This window comes from Polistes canadensis, unplaced genomic scaffold (assembly GCF_001313835.1).
Source record: "Polistes canadensis isolate GaletaPanama2010 unplaced genomic scaffold, ASM131383v1 scaffold_81, whole genome shotgun sequence".
NCBI lineage: Eukaryota > Metazoa > Arthropoda > Insecta > Hymenoptera > Vespidae > Polistes > Polistes canadensis.
This window is the reverse complement of record NW_014569628.1, coordinates 477,259-500,438: the sequence shown is the minus strand read 5'-3', so window position 1 is coordinate 500,438 and position 23,180 is coordinate 477,259. Positions and strand designations below refer to the sequence as shown.

General features: G+C 28.9%; 3 protein-coding genes across 11 annotated transcripts; 1 reads left to right on the top strand and 2 right to left on the bottom strand.

The window, feature by feature from the left end:
* Positions 1–751: 751 nt before the first annotated feature.
* On the bottom strand, positions 752–5,219 carry LOC106786764 (RB-associated KRAB zinc finger protein). Of its 5 annotated transcripts, none has more exons than XM_014748525.1 (6): positions 4,858–5,110; positions 4,548–4,708; positions 4,337–4,482; positions 3,477–4,246; positions 3,147–3,373; positions 752–1,319 (listed from the first exon to the last, which is right to left on the bottom strand). In XM_014748525.1, coding segments are annotated over exons 1-6 (1,404 nt in total). In that variant the 5' UTR covers positions 4,956–5,110; the 3' UTR covers positions 752–1,317. The 5 variants fall into 5 exon arrangements, with proteins under 5 accessions (XP_014604011.1, XP_014604010.1, XP_014604008.1 ...); XM_014748522.1 differs by lacking the exon at positions 752–1,319 and adding an exon at positions 5,209–5,219 and having other exon boundaries at positions 2,995–3,373; positions 4,858–4,977; XM_014748523.1 differs by lacking the exon at positions 752–1,319 and adding an exon at positions 5,191–5,207 and having other exon boundaries at positions 2,995–3,373; positions 4,858–4,977.
* A 221-nt stretch (positions 5,220–5,440) lies between these two features.
* LOC106786765 (RING finger protein 37) lies at positions 5,441–7,379 on the top strand. Its single transcript, XM_014748526.1, has 2 exons — positions 5,441–6,294; positions 6,370–7,379. The coding sequence occupies exons 1-2, from the start codon at positions 5,600–5,602 to the stop codon at positions 7,208–7,210; spliced, it is 1,536 nt and encodes a 511-aa protein (XP_014604012.1). The 5' UTR covers positions 5,441–5,599; the 3' UTR covers positions 7,211–7,379.
* A 278-nt stretch (positions 7,380–7,657) lies between these two features.
* LOC106786762 (vacuolar protein sorting-associated protein 13B) lies at positions 7,658–22,994 on the bottom strand. 5 transcript variants are annotated; one of them, XM_014748515.1, is made up of 39 exons: positions 22,684–22,994; positions 22,346–22,538; positions 22,060–22,237; positions 21,897–21,975; positions 21,655–21,830; positions 21,470–21,573; positions 21,149–21,395; positions 20,846–21,057; positions 20,566–20,775; positions 20,355–20,493; positions 20,168–20,285; positions 19,932–20,074; positions 19,648–19,820; positions 19,394–19,570; positions 19,035–19,323; positions 18,685–18,847; positions 18,195–18,582; positions 17,893–18,028; positions 17,650–17,817; positions 17,356–17,576; positions 17,012–17,231; positions 16,736–16,940; positions 16,448–16,625; positions 16,053–16,382; positions 15,765–15,968; positions 15,570–15,685; positions 15,162–15,504; positions 14,956–15,078; positions 14,761–14,877; positions 14,397–14,666; positions 13,680–14,303; positions 13,527–13,622; positions 9,871–13,450; positions 9,382–9,789; positions 9,126–9,302; positions 8,726–8,896; positions 8,446–8,639; positions 8,025–8,366; positions 7,658–7,953 (listed from the first exon to the last, which is right to left on the bottom strand). In XM_014748515.1, the coding sequence occupies exons 2-39, from the start codon at positions 22,430–22,432 to the stop codon at positions 7,723–7,725; spliced, it is 11,337 nt and encodes a 3,778-aa protein (XP_014604001.1). In that variant the 5' UTR covers positions 22,433–22,538; positions 22,684–22,994; the 3' UTR covers positions 7,658–7,722. The 5 variants fall into 5 exon arrangements, with proteins under 5 accessions (XP_014604001.1, XP_014604004.1, XP_014604003.1 ...); XM_014748518.1 differs by having other exon boundaries at positions 17,893–18,019; XM_014748517.1 differs by having other exon boundaries at positions 22,733–22,953.
* Between the last annotated feature and the right edge of the window lie 186 nt (positions 22,995–23,180).

The following is a 23,180-nucleotide window of genomic DNA, read 5'->3' as shown; positions in this document are numbered from 1 at the left end:
ACGATCAATTTAAAACGGTATTAACATATTATACAACATATAATATAAACGTAAAATTACATTAAATAAATTAATATTTCGAGGATAAAATTTACAAAGATTTTCATGTTAATGACCTAAGTGAAAATGAAATGGTACAAAAGCCTTATGAAAGAAAGTAACTTTTTTTTTTTTTTAAATTTTTCACACAGAAAATCGAATAATTCGTTGCGGTACTATTTACTGTTTAATGTTAACTACATTAAAAGCTATAAAAAAGAAATTTAAAAGTACCCCCTAATAGGTAACCCTAGGTAGATGTGTGTTAAGAGGATATAGACAAGCGTAACAAATTTATAGAAATTTGTATTTCTCCTGGATTCGAAACGCGATGAGATGTACTACGACTACACGAAAGTAAATAACTAAGCGTGAATTAATGCATTTGTTAAAAGCAAGAAGTCCGAAAAAAAATATATGGTATCCTTAAGATTATATTTTTAAACGAATGTGAACAAATAAAATTGATAAATTTATTTAACACTAAACGAATGGCTTGAATCCAAATCAGATTAAATTACGATCTAATTTTACACATTAATTTTAATATAAAACAATTATAAAAGGAATGTGATTTTAGTATATCAATAAAATAATACGATAATATGGCAATTATATGAAATTCATATAATTTCAATAAAATAATTTGATTAATATTATTAAAGTATATAGTAGTATATGTAATAGCATATATTACTAAAAATATACTACTATTGAGTATTACTATTAAATATTTGTTCTTATAGTATTACAAATTTGTTCTGTAAAATGGAACAAAAACGTTTCCAAACTTTCTTCAAAAATATAGTTTTCTGTAAAAAAAAAAATATGTAGTACGGACAGATCGATTCGAGATCCCTCGTCATTTATAACAAGTAAATTTGAAGTTGAGCAAACAAACACATTGAGATCGGCTCCGCGTTTGAAGTGGTGTTCCACTATTATAACAGAAAAGGTGCTGAACGATTGTTCACCTTGTGATCTCTTTCGTCGGCCTTCTTTTTTCTCCTTTGCTCTGGTTTCTCCGCTCTGTTACTCTAACACGTCTTCCTTTTGGTAAAATCAGTATTATTCTTCCTAGTAGAGTAGTATCATTCCTAGTATTATTATTCTTCTTCTTAGTATATTCGTAAAGGAAGCCAAGTCAAGGAGTGAGATGACCACAAAGGTAACCGCTGTTTGAAACATTATTGTTGTTCACTCGAATGTTCGTCCTTTGCTAAGATATCATCCAAGCACTCTTACTTTTTTACTTTTCTCAACACCTGACAAAAATATCTCTGTAATAGAAAAAAAAAAAGAACAAATCTACTACATATCTTTAATATATAAGTAAATATACAGGGTGTCTTGTAATTAACCACTTGCGGTGGCAAAACAAATTCACCGACGCGTGCCATGCACGACGTGTTACACACGTCACTAGCGTTCCGGTAACAGAAGCATCTCGACGTGCCTGGCACGTCTATCCACCGCAAGTGGTTAATTAGTAGTTTAAACTAACAGGGAATGATGATTCTACGTGAAAATCTAAATCGTAAATGTAAAATAAAATTAGTTCGTACAATGTGCTGTGCACTCGGACTGAACTTACAATCCCTCAAAACTATAAACTTAGTTCGACGAATGTAAGAATAGAGTCCCGATAGAAAATATATATTATTAATATTAAAATGCTCTCCGAAATATATTCCTAAGTAAGATAACAAAATCTATCGAACTAAAATTGAATCCAAATGTCACGCGTACACGACAAATTTTATTCTATATATTCGACTTTGGTTTTCATGTAAAACCCTAATACCCCCTTGTCATTAGTTACAGGATACCCTGTATATAATATATGTATATACAGCAAGTCCTATATAAAATTGTACTAACTATTGCATTAACTATATATTTGCTTGAAAACTATCGGTACAATATTTTTAATTATGGAGAAATTATTTAAATAATTAATAGAAGTAAAAATACGTTGCAATATATAATTAAGAGATACAGGAAATCTAATCGTGTATCGAACAGGTCAAATAAGAAGCTGAATACGCGAGACGAGTGTTGAATTACTAGAATTGTTAAAGATAATCCAAGAATTAGTTTACCAAGATTAATCGTTTAAGTGAAAAAATATTTAGGGATAGAAGAGAGTCTACTATTAGAAGAATATTTAAATCTAACGATTTCTACGAACGAATAACTCGACAGAAACTGTATATAAATATCCAAAACGAATCGAATTTGCTAAGAAATATTCAAAAAAAAAAAAAAGATTTGGAATTTTGGAAACATGTTATTTTTATCGACGAGTCTAAATTTTATATATTTTCTTCTGATAGAAAAAAATGTAATATGTGTACGATTAAATGGCCCTCGAATACATTAAACATTCTTTGAGTAATTCAATTTTTCAAGAATCTTTCGTATTCTTGTGATTACGATTCTGTATTATATTAATTCTATATTGAATTATATTCTCATAATTTTACAAAATTCCACCGTGTTCATGAAATATATTTACATATGCCAATATGGCAAATAAATATTATTTCATTGCATAGTTAAAAACAATAAAGTATTTTTAATGATTTATCAATTTAATCGACTTATTTCTAAAAAGAATAAAAACGTTTCATTAAATTATTTGAAATTTTGATTAAACATGCAAATAAAACTTACAATATCCGTTGAATCTATTACGTATAATTTAATATTTACACATCGTCTATCGCATATCTATATAAAATAGATTCAACTATTCAAAAACTTTTTACACAATACTTTAATCACTTATATGAGTAAAGTAAAATATACAGTTATGATATTACTGTACAGACACCTTTAAAATTTAACCATTTTTATCTTCAATTTGCACTAGTTTACATTAGTTTATTTGAAGAAATAGAGTTCATTTATTTTTAGTACTGGGAAAAAAGAAAAAATAACACTCATAGTCTATGTAAATTATGAATCACCATGTGTTTTTAAGTGTATTTTTAAAGTTGTTCTATTGATAAATGCTTTAGGACATATGGGACAAGGATGTGCACGCGATAGATGATGCTTCAAGTGTTCATTTAACTGCGCACTGGTTTTAAATATTTTCTTACAGATATTGCACTTGTATTCTTCCGCATTTTCCAAATGTGTTCTCGTGTGTTGATCGACTTCAGCAACATTATCAAATTCTTTCGAACACACTCTACAACTGAATGTTACAGCTCGCAAAATTCCTATCTGACCACCAGTTATCGGTGTCGGTACAGAGATTATACTACTTGGCTCTGCAATGTTGCAACGTATTCCTTCTTTTTGTGTATGACAATTAATATGATTTCTGTGGAATAACGAATTAACACAATTAACTTTTAATATGACACAATGAACACATATAAATTAGATTGACAAATTATTTAAAATCGAAGTCTATGAATATTTACCTATATGCCTGTTCATTTCTAAAAGTAATGTTACAGGTAGGACATAGATATTCTTGTTGAGGTATTTGCACTGTTACAGGTGAGACTTTTGCTTTACCAATACCTTCGAATTTTATCGAAGGATGCATAAGAACGTAATGATTCCTTATTTCGTCTTTGGTATCAAATATCTCAAAACATCTATGACATTTATAAGGAAACAAAGGATCAGTGCTTACATGTGACTTAGCATGTTTATCAAACGATAATCGTGAACTACATTCAGTCAGACACATATCACAAACAAAATGTTTTTTAACATGGAGATAAAGTGATTGCGGAGAAGTAAAAGACATCTGGCATACAGAACAAACATTGGTTTTCTCTATCTGTGCGTTGCTTTTCTTCATGACATAATATTTATTACACTCATCGCATTGAAATGCTGGTTTAGTCCCATACATAATCTTTTTTAATTTGCATGCTCCTTTGATGCATTGCGGTTTTTTCACTTTACTATTATTTACCATTTTCTCTGCCTGCGATTCATCATCCATTTCTTGTTCATTTTTAAATATTAACATACTGTTATTGGAAATTGGAGAATTTTCTAATTCTCGACTAGGTATGATTACTGGATCCTTATTGTCTGAATCTGCCTCCGTATGTATTTTTTCTATTTGTATTGTTAAACGATATACTTTATGCCCATTGTCTGATGTAGTTATGTCAACTTTATTTACTGGTTCTTTAAGCACATTTGTCTTATTTTCTAAACCCGATTCCTCAATCTGTTAAACATATAAAAAATAAAAATTAAAAAGAATATTTAAACAATCAGATATTATTTAGGATTAAATTCCTGATTAAACTTTACTTACATTATCTCCCAATTGTGTAAATGGGCTTTGTGGTGGTGTTACCAAGCTATGCGAATCTTCATCTAAATGTTTTTGCTTTGATGGTGGTTGAACCATTAAAGATTCCATTTCTATATTATTTTCAGCCTTTCGTTTTCTTTGCAAATCTAAAAGATGATCAATTTGTTCAGATTTAATTACTAATAACCAAAATAAAATAAGAAAATAATACCTTCGCTGTTATGAAATATAGTTGGTACTGCATTTGTTTTCAATTCATTTGATGCAGTAAAATAACATTTTTCAAAATGTAATTCACAAACGTATAAAGGGTCACTTTCATCACTGGAATCGAGAACTAATTTACAATTTTTAATCCATTCCTGACGTCTCCTAGAAGCATTAAAATAAATAATTGTTAACAGTTACAAAATTCTCATTTTTGTAATTTATACAAGATAAAAATATAATTAGTCTGTTACAATAAATAATATAATTGTTTCATTATAACAAAAGGGTTAAAAAATAAGGAAGTTACATACGTGTCATCTTCAGGAAAAGCAAATAATGTTATTTCACGACCATCAATCTTCGTATTTTGACTTGATAAACAACCACGTACTTTACAAACGAACGTCATATTACAATATAGGTTATCGTCCCTGGAATTCCAGAAACAAATTATTTTACCAGAGTTAAATAAAAAGTCTCCATAACCTATAATCTATATTTACTTAAAATACAACACAATATTATTAATATAACATGAATATTAAATTTTCACTATTAATAAAAATAAAAATTATAAAATCAAATGTATTTTTTATTAATCGTTTACTATAATTCACCGTTCAATATAAAAAAAATAAATTAACCAATCATGAAATACTGACTCTCGCTTCAATCTGCGATTACTATTGGATAATTAATTGATGTAGTTTATATGACACCAATCTTTTCTTCCAATAGAAACGAGAGAAAACATGTTACCTCCCACCACTAGACTTATACTTTTTGCTAATTGGTCGAGATAATGGTGCATTAAAAATGTCGCTCAAAACCAACAATTTGATTGGTTGAAAATAAACTGTTACAATATGGTAGTATGCTTAAATAATTAGATGAGGTAGATGTGTTTATGTATTTTGAAATATTATATGTACCACGTTTATCGAACTTTATTGTATTATAATAAAAAAAATAAATGGATTGAAAGAAGAGTACAGTGTTTACATATGTAATAATAGTGTTTATATTTAAAAATAATAAAATTTTTAAAAGATCATGTTGCAAGCTGTATTAAAAAATAAAAAGGATGCATTTATGAATTTTTGTGCACCTTGCTTGCAACCTAAAGTTACATGTGATACTATTAGTACAGAAGGATATGAAGTGACTAATCTTATACAAGATCCTTGTAAAGGCTTCCTAGCCTATTCTTGTATCAAACCACCAGTTCAAATTGTTTTTACATTTCCTTGCAATATACAGATTCATCATATTTGTATATGGCCATCAGTTGGTTCCCAGAAATCATCTGGTTTTCAAATTTATGCAAAGACAGATAATGATTCTATGCCATATACTTTATTATCGAGTGGATGTTTAAGTGCAAATGATAACGGAGTGTTGTTTTACGCAGCTAATGTAAATCCTGCCAATATTTCAGTAGCACCTAACTTCTTGAAACGTTACATGAAAGGATCAGCACGATATATAATATCTCAAACTAAAAGTTTAAAAGTATCTATATTTAGGACACAAAATTCAGTGCCAGCACTGGGTAAAATTGAAGTATGGGGATCTGTATCGCAGAATACTAGCAGAGATATTATAGCAAATGTAAAAGCTTTATGGTCAGCGTCTCAAACATCCGTATGCCTACCTACAATAAATCACCAATCTAGTATTTCTGCTACTAATACCAAGGATGTTGATATCAAGGATGTTGATATCAAGGATGTTGATATGCAGAATACGTATGTATATTTTAATTTACATAGTTTTTAGGATAAATGGTAAAAGAATATTTAATCATTAAATATTTCTAACAGGAACAATACGGAAACTTCACTGGAAGTACCGGATAGTTTTTTAGATGCAATTACATATGAAATTATGACCCAACCAATTCTGTTACCCAGTGGTAAGACTATCGATCAAATTACATTAGAAAAACATGGGAAAAGTGAAGCTTCGTGGGGTAGATCTCTATCAGATCCTTTTACTGGGCTTCCATTTAATGAAAATCGTAGACCTATTATGGCAACTGCATTAAAAATAAGAATAGACAAATTCCTACTTGAAAATTCAACTATGAATGAAATTAAAAGATTACCACGAGTATTAGGTGGTAAATGGGCTAATCATAATACCTCCAATCAATATCTTGTTGCATGCCAAGTGAATAGAAATTCAAGAGAAGCTAATTCACTGATAAACAATTCAACCAAAATAAATACTAATAATCTACAAATAAGTAATACAATGAAACTAAAAAGCCAATGTCATAGATTGCCTATGACTCCAATTAACTCAAAGACTGTTCCTTACGCTAAAAGATTCAAAACATCCAATATTGATTCTTTTAAAAACTGTAATAATGATATAGAAATAATTAGCGATAAACAAATTCACCAAAATAATATAGATAGCGATATTGATGCTGATGTTCAACTTGAATTATCTTGTCTTAAACGTTTTAGTACACCAAAAAGTCTTCAACTTAATACTTCAATTTTAAATACCTGCAATTGTTGTATAAATAGTATATTATATAAATTGCCATGTAATCATGTGGTATGTAGAAGAATGCTAACCACAAATAAAAATAATCAGTGTCAATTATGTGATTTAGTTTATCAAAGAAGTGCTGTTGAACGCATACATAATTAGAAAAAAATGTTTTAAATATTGTAAATTATTATGTGATGCTTATAATCATTAAAAATTATTGTCAGATGTATTTATTGAATTTTTATTAATTTTGAAATTAAATCTAATTGCTGTACATTGTATAAAATATACAAAATGTATAATAAATATTTTAATAAATTATGTGATATTATATAATATTGTTACCACATAATTTTATACATTTATGTTTTTGCCATACATTTACATTTGTATATATTCATAAATATATCCATCACAATACTTTGTTTAAACAAATAAGTAATTTAAAAAAAGGAATTGTGCATTTATATTTTATACAAAAGATTTACTACGAATTATATGTTACATATTGCAAAATATATTATATAAATTGTTTGGCAATAATTCAAAAAGATATCCATTGTATTGATATAAACTTTTATATTTTTAATAAAAAACCTCTCAATATTAAATTTTCACGAATGATAACATTTTTATTTAAAATTACTTTTATCATTTTAATTTTCAATCATTTATAACACAGTAAATCCGCTACCTTGACTTTGTCGTTTGGCGATATTAAAAAGAGATAATAAATAATTACGTGTTTCTGGACAGACATAAAAGGTAAGTGTATGTTCTGAATTTGTTGTAGATGTTTCTAGAATATCAGATTGTTCATCACTATTTGTAGATAAACTAGCTAAACCAGTACTGCTCGTACGTACATACTCTGCAACTCTTGCCCTCATTTCTTGGTCCATCTGAAAAAAAGAAAAATTTACATATACATTTATATTATAAGGACAATTACAATTGATAATTATCGTCATACTTCATGTTCAGTGGGTGATAAGGCTCTACTAGTCTGCGTTGTTGCTGGAGGACAATATAAACAAAGCATCGTTGATTCTGAAGAATGATCAATACTGGTTAATTCTTTTAGAGGCAATATCTTTTCCACGCTATCTTCAGCTATATTAACAAGTAACAATGCTTGCCGTGTGAGAACTAAAGTTACAGCACGATTACTTCCTTGTTGTAAAACGTAATCTGCATTAGCTACATGCAGAATATTGTCACGGGTATTTTCTAGTAATGGTAGTAAACGCCATGCATATCGAATTGATGCATTATTATTACCAGTACTATATTGAACGATTGGATGCTGTCGAGGCTAAAGAAAACAAATATAAATTTAATGTTAAAAATAAATGTTATATAAAATAATTCACATTTTGCAAAGAATAATATACCAAAGGCAAAGAATTCCACCCTGCGCCTTGTAATAAGCCTTGTCCCGTAAGAGCAACTAATTCAGCAGCTCCGCTAAGAGGTTTTGTTACTACACCAACTAATCCAAGTCCAACTCCTGTAACTAAACTTTTAGTTGTTGCTTCACCTGACCACACCTGTTGTAAAGGATGATGTGCCAATCCAGCAACAGCAGCTACAAAAATATATACGATAGAATATATAAATATATAAATATAAATAAGATTAAAAAAGTAAAATTATTTAAAAAGACATACATACCAAGGATACTCATACCGAATCCAGTTAATCCTTGATAAAGTCCTTGTGCCATACCCTGTGGGCGCATCCTTCTGGCTTCTTCCTGACGTTGAAGATGTTCTTCGTCTAGTGTTAATCTATCTAAATTTCGAGCAACGCTAGACGCTAATTTTGTCACTGAATTAACAGTACCTATAAGAACATAAACAAATATAATTAAATTAAAATTAAAATATTTTAGTATGTGTATATAAAGGGTGTCGCAAAAACATTTTACCACACTTTGATTGTTTATAGAATGTTCATTAAATAATGTAGAATTTGCTTTCGATGTTTTAAAGTGCTTTAAGTGCTTCAAGCTTTCAAAGCATGGTAACAATTTTTGGTAACACCTTGTATATATATAAATTAAGCTATTCACCTGCTGTGATATGTTTCATTAAGCTAGCAGATCCATGTGTTATGCCAACAATAAAACCCCAAGGTCCTTGTAACAAGCCTTGAAATGGAAGAGAAACAAAATCTCTAAGACCTGAACCAAGTGCTTGCGCTAAACCTCCTGGTGATCCAAGTATTTCTAAGGATCCAACCACCCAACCTAAAATATATATTTTGTTAAATATCCATATTTAAGTAATATAATAAGTATAAGTATAATAATATATAAAGTAATTTACCAGCGCCAAATATAGCTCCAGATAAATAATGCATAGTAAGTGCATTTCCTAGCCTGTAAGTTGTAGTTAAAATATTTTTCCTTTCAAAAGTACTAAAATATAAAGGGGAATGATCCAATGCCACATATAAACGTACAGATGTATGTACACTGAGTAAAATTGATACTGGATCTATTGTGAAATTTTGTAATCTTAATGGCACGCTCAATATTTTGGCATCAACCATAATATAATCTGATACATAAATAGTTGTTGATGTCAATGCTGGCTGAGTCTTTTTTAACATGCTAGTTGAAGCATTAAATCGTGGTGGTATCATAGAATTTGCATAATCTAATAAATGACTAATATATGTATCTTCAATATAAGCGCTAATAGGTGCAATTTTCAAGTGTAACTCCTTTGACACTAAAAGAAATAATTTTGATTAAAGCTATTAGTATATATACATAAATTATAACACAATTAAAAAAAAGGAATTATTCATACCTATTATTTGCCCATTTTTTTCCCAAATGTAATCGGCAGTTACCAAAGAATCTTCTTTAATTTGTTCCATATTACTTATTAAACAATTAGATGGATAAAATGTTTCTCTTGTTGTAAGTGGACTCTGACTGATTAATACTACAGGAAAATCAAAACCTCCTTGATCAAATACTTGATTATCTAATTGTAAATCTCCTATACATACACAAAAATTCACAAGAGTAGGTTTCGCGTGCAAAGTAACAATTAAATCTGTCATAGATAAACTTGCTACTTCAGTCCTTTGGCCAATCTCATTAATATCTTTCAATATAATAATAGTAATTCCATGAAAATAAATAGTTGCGGAACCTTCTCTGTTATTTACTGTTGCATTTGATTCGTTTATTGTTTTAACTTGATATTCATCATTATTTTTATTGCTACTTTCATGAGGAATTAATAATTTTAAATTTGTTTGCGATGAGATAGAAGAATTTATTGCAGGAACATCTTCTTGTGCTGAGAAAAAACTAGTTGCTGATGTTGAGCTACTAGAATATTGTATGTTAAGAAAGTCTTGATTATCTTCTATTAGCGTTTTAAAATTTCTCGGAATTATTTCCACTTCTTTTAATTTATGTTCCTTACGCATTAATCGATTTCTGATATCTCTAGCAGACACCTCTATTTGTGAAATAGGAACGACGCTAATATGTGTAGTATAGCAACGATTGTGCATTATTAATTTAACATCTCCATAAGAAGGTAATCGTACGTAATGATCCATAGGTATATTTGTCAATGCAGACAGACTAATGCCGCGTGACCATTGTAATTCCTTTCGTTGTATTGCTTCATTGTTGTATGTATTAGGTAATGCAGATAATAACAATATATTAGATGTAGTTGGTACAGGAGTATCAGGTAATCTGTTACCAACGCATGGAAGAGAATAATGACACGAAGCACCAGTTTCCACTTCACAAATCCATGCAAAATGTAGTGCATCTAGTACAATTCCATCTAGATTCTCATTAGCCTGTCCCAATAAAAGTTTATAGGGACATATATTTTCTAGCAATAATTGAGGATGGTTATCAATATGCACCATAATATATGATGTACCTTTGTCTTCTTGAATAGTTAATACTACTGACATAGTAGAGGAGCCATTTGGAATAGCAACACACTTACGGCTCATGGTTTGATCTATTTTAATTGGACAGGACCACCTGTGTCCTAAGCTCAGAGAAATATATAAGACAAGAGATTCGATGTTACTGTTTTCGTACAACATATGCCATTGAACAATAGGTGTAGCTTGATGTTGATCTTCAGATGGTAGAATATTTTGACTGTAAGGAGTAAGATCGTGAGGTAACTTTAAATCTTTCGATAATTCATCAACTGCAAGTGTAGCAATGCATAATTCTTGATTTGTTAAATTTCCAATAACGTGACTACTTGTTACTCTCACTAAACGCATATCTTCGTGCATGCTAGAAGTAATACTAATTATAGTCACGCTAGATACGCAATCAACAATAGACTTGATATTGCCTTCAACAGGAATTAATCCTCCTATACGAGGCATATAAAAACTTTGACTCCAATCAGGTCTAGCTAATTGAAGAGCTTGCGAAGTATAATAAGTATCACCAATGCCAACACCTAAGTGGAAAACGCCTTCTAATTTTGGTGGCGTTACAATTCCATAATGAGGAACTTGACAAAGTTCGATATCTTCGGATACAAGAGAAATATAGCATCCTAAAGAATTTAATATGAAACACCATGGTTGTAATTCCAATAAAAGAGTACTTGACACTAATCCAGCATCTTGATATTTAACTTGAACGTGAGTTTGTGGTTGTTCTGCAGGTATCCAGTCTGCTGTATCGTCTGCTTGAAAAGGCCATCCTATTTCATCCTTCTGACTTTCAAGTTCTTTCAAAATATTGTCTATATCTTCTATTTCAGGTCTTCTAAAAAATTTTCTTTGATCGACTGAACTGTACGATAATGGTACGTATGGATTAGATGCACAAATTCCAGATTCTAATTGGAATGTTAATTGATGGAAGTGCTCGAATGTACCAGGACAATACAATTGTTGACGTTCGCCACGTCCGTTCACTATTGTGCTTGATAACATTTTTAACGATGGTGTTTCCATTTGTACTTTAGCTGGTACTGGTAAATGCGATCGTATCATATAAAGTGGACTCAATACGGCAAGTATCTTAATTTTTTCTTGAACGGTTTGTGTTATTATCCGCACCCAAATACTAAAAAATTGACCACGCTCTTGTAAAGGCACTTTTACGAGCCAGGGTTGACTCAATTTAGCATTCGGCTGAAGAGGTATATCTCCTGTCCATGATAAATTTGGTATATTCGTAAAACGTAAACGCATTGCCATTTTTCTATTATTTTCAATAACAATAGTCGATGGTTGACTTTTTCCAAGCAACATGTAAACATTTTTTGATACGGTTACTTTGGTACCAGTATCAGCTTCATATTTCACTAATTTCATTTCAAAATTATCTATTAATTGACTTGACACTATGAATTGTCCACTAAAAGTAACAAGTTTTTGCGTAGCTGACAATGATGTAATATTTACAAATATGGTAATATCAATCAATGGATTTGCAAATTCTACCAAATGAGTTCCATCCTTATTTACTGGAAATGGTCGACTCCACATCCAAGCATTAGCTTCTATCGATATTCGTATCATATTATTGCCAATATGTCTCCATGAATAAAAATTACATTCTCTGGTATTTAAGAGTACGTTATCATCTGTACCACTTTGTCCAAAACGAATTGGAATATTGCAATCATTGGCTATAACATATCTTGTTAATATAATGACACCTTTGTTTTCTGTATTTAACGATGCAGACCATAAGTAAGAAGACACAGAAAGAGTGTGTGTTATAGTTGGACTCAGTTTTAACGAGAAAGGCTTACACATTACGGAAATATCAGTTTTATCTGATAGAGAAATTTGAAATTTTCCATCTAATGGATCCAATACTTCTTGCATAATTAAATAACTATAATCCAATATATGAATACTAATGACACCATTAATATCGATAAGTGTAGAGCCATCTGTCCATCTATTAAAAACAAGTATGGCACCTTTGTGTTCTATCGACATGAAACATTGCATTTCAGGAATAGTGCCTTTCACCGTAAAATTGTGCAAAGGAGGAAGTAAAGAATCATAAGTAGATGAATCTATATGATTGTACAGCGACACATGAATAATACCAATATTTAAAGCTGCTTGTAGATTTGGTATTATCGATGAATTAAAATAAGAATCAATACGTAAGCAGGCTGCCAATGCTCTAGCAGATACAAGAGTTTTTGAAACAGTGTTATTAACAGGCATTATTAATATTACACGCCAAACACATGCCACTACTCGTGTTGGTGCTTTTTCGGGAAGATCTAATCGATAAGTATCAGTTTCTGATAAATAAAAATCAGCATAATGTTGATAAGCCATGTGACTATCACTCCAGTATTGTAAAACACAGGATATTCTATCAGTATAAAATTCTTCATTGTCTAATGTCTGAAATAAAATATAATTATTAAATAATTTATGTAAAGTTAAATTATGTTTATTATAAATAATATAATACACTTACTTCGAATGGTACGGGAGAAACATGTATTTTTGTTAAAGTTCTAGGTTGAGGATACCTCCAAGCCATTGCTTGTTGAGGATAAGTAAAAAATATGACCTGCAAATATAATAAACGTTAAAATATTTCATTTAAAATAAAATATATATATCTTACCTGATATGGGAAAGGTAACTCATCTCCTGTACCATCTATAAACTGGAATGCGCCAGCTTTTAAGTCATCCTTATAATGCTGTTCAGTTGATAACACAACTTGCATTTCACGACTGTTATCCTTTATATTAGATGTTTGAAAATTATTTAAAAGTAGTTGGCAATCTTCTACTACTGTTTTCATAATTTGAATTTGATCTGGCCCGATATCAAGATAAATACTGTCACTGTCTGCTTGTATTTGTATTTGAGGAAGAGCCTCGACATCTTGCCAAGATTCCCAAAGAAGACAAATAGTTACGTTATAACACCATGGTTTTAATAAAACTTTCATATTTCCATTAAGAATGGCAGATATAATGAAAGAATCGACGGATATATTTGAGAATATCCTATCTGGTCTTAATAACGTTGAAATATTTCCATTTAATGTTGCCAAACTAATAATTATTTCCGAATCAGAGCTAGTCTTTAAGGAAAGTACAATTTGTTTCGTATTTAAATTTAAATCTGGTAAATGCATCCTTTTGCATTTAAATGACAATTGATCGTCCATAGTTTTGCTATCATCGGCATCTTTCATAGATGATTTCGTGGTGTTTTCATCAGCAAAACATGACATAATCTAATAAAAAATAAATAGATAACATATATTTACTGTATGGTAATTTAAAATAAAATATACTTGATACATACGTATATTTCTTTTATATAATACCTTACTGTTAATGTCATATATTTGATTTAGCCTTGATAATGAAAAATGAATTTTAGTAGGTCGACCCATGTCCATAAAGAAATGAGTATTTTTTCCAGGATATTTTTCACATTTTACTGTTACAAATGATGGTGGAATACCAGTGTCCGGATGCGGTTCGCCATTTTTCGTTTGTATTATAAAAATAGTAAAATCTTTCTCAGTTGGTATTGATCTTAAATCTTGTGCATCTTTCGCACCTAATGCTATTGTCATATCAAAACAAGAAATCTGCAATAATATATAATAATAATAATAATACAAATATATACTTGTCAAAGTATTTCTTTAAATAAAAATGGATGTATTAAAAACTATAACATACTTGCATCTTTTGTGATAAATTTTGTTGCCAAAGATAAAGGTTTGGTTGATTGATCATTAAATAAAGTAAAGGTTGCTTTAAATTACCGGTATCATCTTCATCTGCATCATTCATCTCCTGTAATACATGAAACAATTGTAATATATTTATTTTTAATTATTTTTAATTATTAAAGCATATAGGCAAATTACTTACTACTTCATATTCAGAACTGATATGTATCTTTTGTGTTTCGTAAGATATGAACGTGATTTTTCCACAATTTATTAGAAATTCACATGGTGGAAGTATTAACACTTTTGAGAATTGCGATTTCTCCTATTACGATAAAATAAAAAAACATAAAATAACATTATTTCATTTATAAGTTTCATTAAATACAAAATATAAATTTTACATACAACAATCGTTGAATTTATGCTAGACATTTCAAAGTCTATACCACTATCCTTTGTAATATCTATTTCTTGTTCTTCAGACATTTGTTTTATCCAAGTAACTTGTTTTGGAATTGGTGAGTTTTTGTCATTTTTATCATAAGAAACATCTGTTATTTCTATCTCCTGTACGTCTCCTGATAGTAACATCTTATATTCGTTAGATAAAATGAAAATTAATTTAAGTTGATCTAGATTAACTGTTATTTCAATATCCGTAATACAATTTATTTCCACTGCACTTCCGCAAACTATTGTATCAGGTTTAAGTTTGATCGTTGGAGCGATAATCAAGCAGAGATCAAACCTATAAAAACATTAAATTAAATTATAGATTTTGTATATATGTGTCAATGTTATTATAAAACTTACTTAGCTAGTACAGGAAAAGTTGAAAAATGTGGCTCTAAACTGTTTCCATTTCCAAGTTTGTTCCATTCTAAAGCGGGATTCTCATTCATTGTATAAAGATAAGATTGAGACATACGCTGAAAATAAAACTTTCATTGAAAATATGTTATCAATTTAAATAATGTAAATAAAATATTGTTAAATATTGTATCAGACCTTATTAATACTCATTTGATAGTTCTTCCATGTCGTGCTATATACGCATATACCCTTCACATTAATTTGATATTGACGATCTTCCACTGCAGAACCTGGGATATTTAATATATTTGCTTGTGCTGCAAGTTGATATATATCTGATCGTAACGGTGTTCTACAAATTGGATTTTCTGCATGCGGTGTAATACGAATACCATCAAGCTAAATTATAGAGAAAAATAAAATTGTATAATTTGTTCTTCAAACTTAAATTAGGAGAAATAAACAAAGTATACTTATAATTACCTGTAAAATTAATAAGTCATGTTGTAATCGATGCCTAGCAGGTGTAGATACTGGTATCATAAGTCTTAGCCCTTTAAATTCTAAATGTATCAATGGTAAAAATTCATTATTAATACTTGTAATCTTTGCTAATGTAGATGTGATAATTCCTTCTTGATTGCTCTTTGCTACTTTTGGATATTTTTTATTTAGATGAAGAAAAGGTTTTGCCAATTGTATATATTTACTAAGTATACTTAGAGGTAAAATAATGTCAACCATTTGTATTTTTATATCTATTTCAGAGATGTATGCATTTGTAGATACTAATGCTTCTGTTATAACATCTTTCTATAAAATACAAAAATATTATTTATATTACGAATATTTCAATCTCTTTTTATATATATTCGTACCTTATTATTTTTGTGGCGTTTGTAAGTACCCCAACGAGTATGAACATTACCCGATTGTGCTCGTGTTAGCGTAAAACTCAAGAAACCAGAATCATCTCCCTTTTCTAAATTGTCTTCTCTGCCACATAAAATTATACCGACATATTCTCCAACGTCCCAATTTTGTGCATAAGGTGCTCTGTAAAAAGAAGATAAATGAAATACAATTTTTGTTTAAATATGATTTGAAAAGATGTATTTCTATGCGAAGCAAATAATTGTTAATAAATTAAATGCAATAAAAGATACCTTGTATAATGAAATATTGTAACTGTTGTGATTTTATTTTTTAACTTTAAATAAACCGGCTGTAAATCTAATGAGGTAATAATATCTTCCATTTCCATGACTAATTTCAAAGAGGGCTTTATTTCTTGTCCCGTAACATATAATTTAATGGCTACTTTTGTTATTGTCCATTGAATCCATGCCGTTAAAGTCACGTTATCTTTCTCTGAAATTATATATTATATATTAAGGAAATATATATTAAAGAAAAAAGATAGATTTTATTTAAAAATTTACCTGTAATGGTATCATCTCTAGATGTAGATATTGTTGAGTTTGTAGTTGTATCTTCTGGATATATAATCTGTGTAGGTGTAGAAGGGGTTTGTGGTATAGCCGGAAAAACAACTACATTCTCGTTAATGATATGAGGTACGACAGCACTACTTTCTTTAAAATTATTTGTTACTAATAAAATATTCCAAATTTTTTGTATTATACTACTCATGAACACAACCTAGGAAAATAATATACATTAGTTATATTTATTAGTACACGGAGATGTTTTATATAGTGTCTATATCAACGTTAATAAAGTGATACACACATATTAAAACATATTTTAAGAAATATTATATAACCTGTTCTTCTGAAATGGAGATGATAATAGCTGAATTATCAATATGAACACAAAGACTCAATGCAGTAAGAATATTTGAAGTTTGGGATGTAGTAGTTTTAGTAGTAAGAGCTAAAGTTGCATTTAATGACATTTTCTTAATAAAATTTTGTTGCATATCTCCTTGTAATGTATAACAGTGAAATTCGGAAAGACTTAATGTCCAAGGAAAACTTTGTACGCCTAGAAAAATAGAACAAAAATAAGGATTTTTCTAATATCATATATATATATTCAACATATTAAATAAACTTACGATATGTCCACATCGATTTAGGCAACTTTACTGGGAATGTTTTAAGATAAGGTGATAATTGCTCAGAATTAATATTACTTGAATGAATCAGAATACTTGGTAGTTTTAAACTTAATATCTGTAGATGTTGATCTTCTTCTAATGCTCGATTTTTGGCTTGTTCTATACCTGTTATGATTTTATTTATAAAGACTTTATCTTTTATTTGATTAATCGTGTATAATTAATTTATATTCTAATTACCATGTGCTCCTATACCGCTCATTGTAGTCGACGGTATATAGATAACAATATGACCAATACATCCACTTAAAACAAGACCAGACCACCATGAATAAAGTTCGGCTAATCTGACCAATAGTCCTGATTTCTGCAAGTTCTATCATGGTCTATGCGTAAATGTAATATATTTTGCAACAAATAATATAATTACATTATCTAATAGATATATATATTAACTTATTCATCTAGACTAATAAGATAAAATATTTTTGTACTTAAGATTAAATAAAATAAATAATAAAAGTAAATATAATTAATTGTACCTTCTGTTCTGTGTCGATTTTAGATTCATTCTTTTTTTGAGTTTCCTCATTTTGAAGCATTTTTGGTTTTTCAACTATTGTAGAAGATCTTTTTCTATCCTTGTCAGAAGAACTATGAACGCTTTCATGCAAGCTTGGAAAAGTTTTTTTTCTTGTACTGGTATCAGACGATGCACCCTCAGCAGATAATTGGCTGTCTTGACGCATTGTACATAATGGTCCTAATTCGTAATAAGTAACTTGATATTCCAGCCATTTCAAAAAGAGAGGATCTAAGGAACCTCTTAATTCTGCTACTTGGAGTGAGATAAGTGTTGGATACATTTCTACTGGAGCCTTTTTAGGAAACTGTATTACAGCAATTAAAAGAGGTTTGTTTTCTGTTTCGCTAAATAAAAATATATGTATTATTTTAAAATCATATAGTGAGTATATAGAAAAATTTTTGTTACTTTTTAATTCTAATTATTATTTATACTTATATAATAACCTGTTAACATCATATTCTGGACCTGAGAGTATAAATGCTTGTTGGGTATCGCTAAGTGTAAAAATTTTAAGAGAATTTACACTTATTTCATTAACATTCATCATAAATGTTGAAAGCCTTTTGTAATTGATATTTTCCAAGAGTAATTCTAAATAAATTGGATCTGTAACATATTAAAGAAATGTGTGTAAAAAATATTCTTATTTATATACTTTTTTTTTTAATAATATCAATAAGTTAATGAAAGAGCTCATATAAAATTACATATAATATAATAAAAAAATTCTTATATAAAGTGTGTGCATTTGAAATAATTAAAACTAACATTTATATTAGACGACTGGACATACTTTTGTCTTGGCATGCATCACTAAAGAGAGAAGAACAAACAAGAGGATTTGTTGTTTCAGTGGAATCAAGCAATGATGTTACTATAGAAGTGGCAACCATCAATTTTGGTTTAGTTCCCGTAATAGTAATACTATCAGTATGAAACGTGTATGTTTCACAAATTAAATCTAGATGCGTCCAGTATTGTGGATAAAGTAATTTTTTAACAGAACATTCTACTAAGCATGGCATCATTAATGATGTATGACAATTTGTTGTCAAGTATAATTGACTCTTTATTCCGTCAACCTAAACAAAAATGTTCATGTTGATATGTGATCTTAGGTTTGTATAAATGAAAAAATTAACACAATAATACCTGCATTTTAATAGTTTGATGACATTGTTCAAACATTTCTGGTAATAATCCAGTTTGTTTGGAAGCACAAGCAGTAAGTCTAAACGGATACAAAGGTTGAATCATATGTGCAGTTGCTTTGTCAAATTCAATGCTTACAAAAGGATCATTTGTAAAAGCTGGTGTTAAAGGCACAGTCTGTAAGAGTCATGACTACATGAAATATTTTCAACTATAGAAAACACATTCATTAATTTGTATAATTAAATATTTACCCTATTTTCAACTATTTTCCGCTGCCGTGGCAGTCCAGTAATACAATGATCAGCTAATTGAAATTGTAACGAAGCTTTTACAATAATCAACTTAGTTTTAACCATTGATACATTTTCTCTCAAAGCTTCAAATTCTTCTAGTGTAACTGGAGGAAGTTCTTCAGCAGAAGGATCTCAAACATACAATTACATCGTTCAAAATATTGTATTTTTTGATATGAAAAAGCAACTTACAAAACAAAACTAAATAAAAATAAATTTAATTTATGCATATATATGCTTACCAGGTTTTGGTATAATATATGGTGTATAATCATATTGTGAAGCAGCTTGTTTTATTGTGTCTATACGATGGAAAATTCCTGAACACAATCTGATCGTTACATCTCCAATAATATATCGAATCACTCTTTGCTCCGGAAAGTTACTACAACGTATAAAAAAAAGAAATATTAAATAACATTGCATAATCTTTATTATACTTTTTGTATATTTCAGAGGATTCGAATTTTTTCGTTACCTATATTCAAAATTTGAACCAAGCTCTGCTAACTTTTCAGTTGTTATGTCATCTGGGAGTTGTACACAATGAACATAATCCATTACGAAGGCTGGACTTCTTTCCATTAATTTTTCCACTAAAATAAGAAATAGAGGAATTTTTAGATTTATTAAAATTGTATTTGTATAATTATTAATTGTAATACCTGAAGCAGTTACTAAATGATAATGTATGCCTTGTTTATAATCCCTTTTCTTTCCATTATTTTCTAAAGCATTATTATCAAATAAAGAATCCTTTAAATAATTTGTATTCACTTTTCCTGCTGCTAAATAAAGAGGTGGCTGAAAAATGATATTTATAAATTAAAAAAATATTCTTACATTAATAATATAAATATTAAAAGAAATATATACCTGTGCACCATCAACAACTTCAAGGTGCCCACAACTGCACGTTCCTCTGGGATAAAGGCGTATGTTAGCCAGACCAATTTGAAAATTAGTCATTTCAATACCTTGCAGTAATACATCCACTAAAACTCCATTCAATCGTAATGACAAAAACGATTTGTATCTAAGCTTTCGCGACTTGTAAAACAGTTGTTCTTTCACACTTTCAACTACCTACAAACAGAACTTTAATATGCATTCGTAATAATATTAAATAAAAATAATAGTTCATCATTGGATATACCTTAAAAGTTAAAATAGTATCATCGATATAAATGCCTAAATGAATAGTGTGCCCAGAATATGCCATTTGTTGTTGATTAGACCAATCATTATCCCAATCAACAAAGCCAGATGCAACCCAATCAATTGGTAAAACTGTAGAGGCTACATTCCAAGCCCAGCCACCCCAGCCAACTGCTTCAGTAATTGTTCCAATTATTTGACTAATTTCATCTAAAATATTTGACATATATAAAGTTACAAAAAAAACTTCTGTTAATAATATAATAATAAAAAAATAATATAGCAAGATAAAAAAAAATACCTTGACCTGCTTCTTCTCCAGTCTCGGAATTTAGTGATTTTTCTTTACTAATTGGAAATTGTTTTGTTTGTAAAGCCACTAATAATGAAGCTAATCTAAGTAACATTGGTATTTGCTGTTCAGTCATACTAAATTCCATTTTCTCACAGTGAAGATCTAAACGTGTAACAGATGCCCTTTTAGCGGTATTACTGTGATAATTTACAATTAAACGTATGGCCAAAGAACATCGATATAAAACAGGATCCTAGATTTCAAATAAATGATATAACTTCTTTTTATATTTAAAAATAATATTAAACTTAAATAAATCCGAGATACCTGATAAATTTCTATTTTTCCAGAAGCATCCATTTTATCTAAGCATAAAGTTAAATCTTGAATGGTAACAACTTTTCTGAGCATAACTTCATAAATATTAACATCTGTAAATAAATATTGTTAAATAAAAAATTAAATATTTTTAAAGACGATAAATACCGAAATAATTTTATACCAATAATTACCAGTAAATGCAGGTTTCCATTTATCGTCAACAGTTTGCACACTTAAAAACCTAACATTTACACTCAGCACGATATCTTCTTCTACATATTTTAATATTAAATTGTTACAATGAATCGTTATGTTGTTAACAATTTTTGTAATAATACTTTTAATATATCCAGGCGGTGCTTCTTCTCTGTTTAAAGTATATCATTGTTTTTTATTCAAATTAATGCTGCAATATTGTAATAGAATTACTTACTGAACCATTTCTTTTTTCTTTTGCATGGTAGGTTTTCTGGTTTCTGTGTTTTTTTCATCTTTTAATTTTAAAATACACTCTATAATAAAAATAAGTTACAACTTTAAATTAAAATAACATTTTTAAGAAAAACCTTTTGTTTTATACAGTAATAAATACTTACCTATTGTGTTAATCGTTACCACTATTGGTTCTGAATTAATTTTTACCCAAGGAACGTGGATTAATAATTCATGTATATGACCACTAACAAATTTAAAAGGTAAATTTAACTGTTCCTCTAATACTTCTAATCGTAAATCCAAATTTTGGAAAGATGCATCCCCACCCCATAAGGATACCTAAAATATACGAATAATATTATGCAATTCTTTAAGTTTTATTATTTTCATTACTTAAAGAATTTCTTAATTGTTTAAAAAATATAAATTTCTCTTTGAGAAACATACCTGGGATTGTTCCGGTTTAAAATTTTTAACATACTTCTCAACATAGCTGAGAATTATAGGTGTTATATAGGATTCCAATTTGAACATTGTGATAAAGAATATGGAGTATATAACATAGTTTTATTAAATCGTTAAACCTCTTCGACAAAAGTTTATATGTAATTTAGTATGCCGATAGTTATTGGTTATTTCTCTAGACAGCAATAAATATTAGGATCGCTTATTAAGAAAGTGGTGTAAATCCATTTAAAAAAAATGTGAAAACACATAACTGTAATGATTTATTTATAATAAATAGAAATTACGTGTCTTCTCGATTATTAAAAAAATGAACTTACACCATTTTCACAATAAACGATTCATTTATTGAAATCAACTAATGTTAACCTTTTTTCTTAACAAATGCCAAATCAGCTGCACTTTTACAAGATGTTTAGCAACACACGTCCCAGTGTAATCTGATTTTGTCAACTTCTTTCGTCAAAAACAAATGATAATTAAAACAGAATTGTCAAATTAATAATTTATTATTTCAATCCAACTATTACATTAAATATCACAGAAGTTTGGATCATTTTGAACTGATATTAGATTTGTCAAATGCATTTCTATACTTCAAATATAACTAATGACTTTTATTTCTCTATCAAACGTAGTTGGCCACACTGTATTATAGTATTATTTAATTTCGATATATATCGATCAATGTTAAATATTATCGATTATATAATCGATATTTTAAAAATAGAAAATATTCAAACTTTGTTTAAATTGAATTTTGTATAAAATTTCCTGATAATAATCTAAGAAAATACAGTAAAATGAACAATAAATA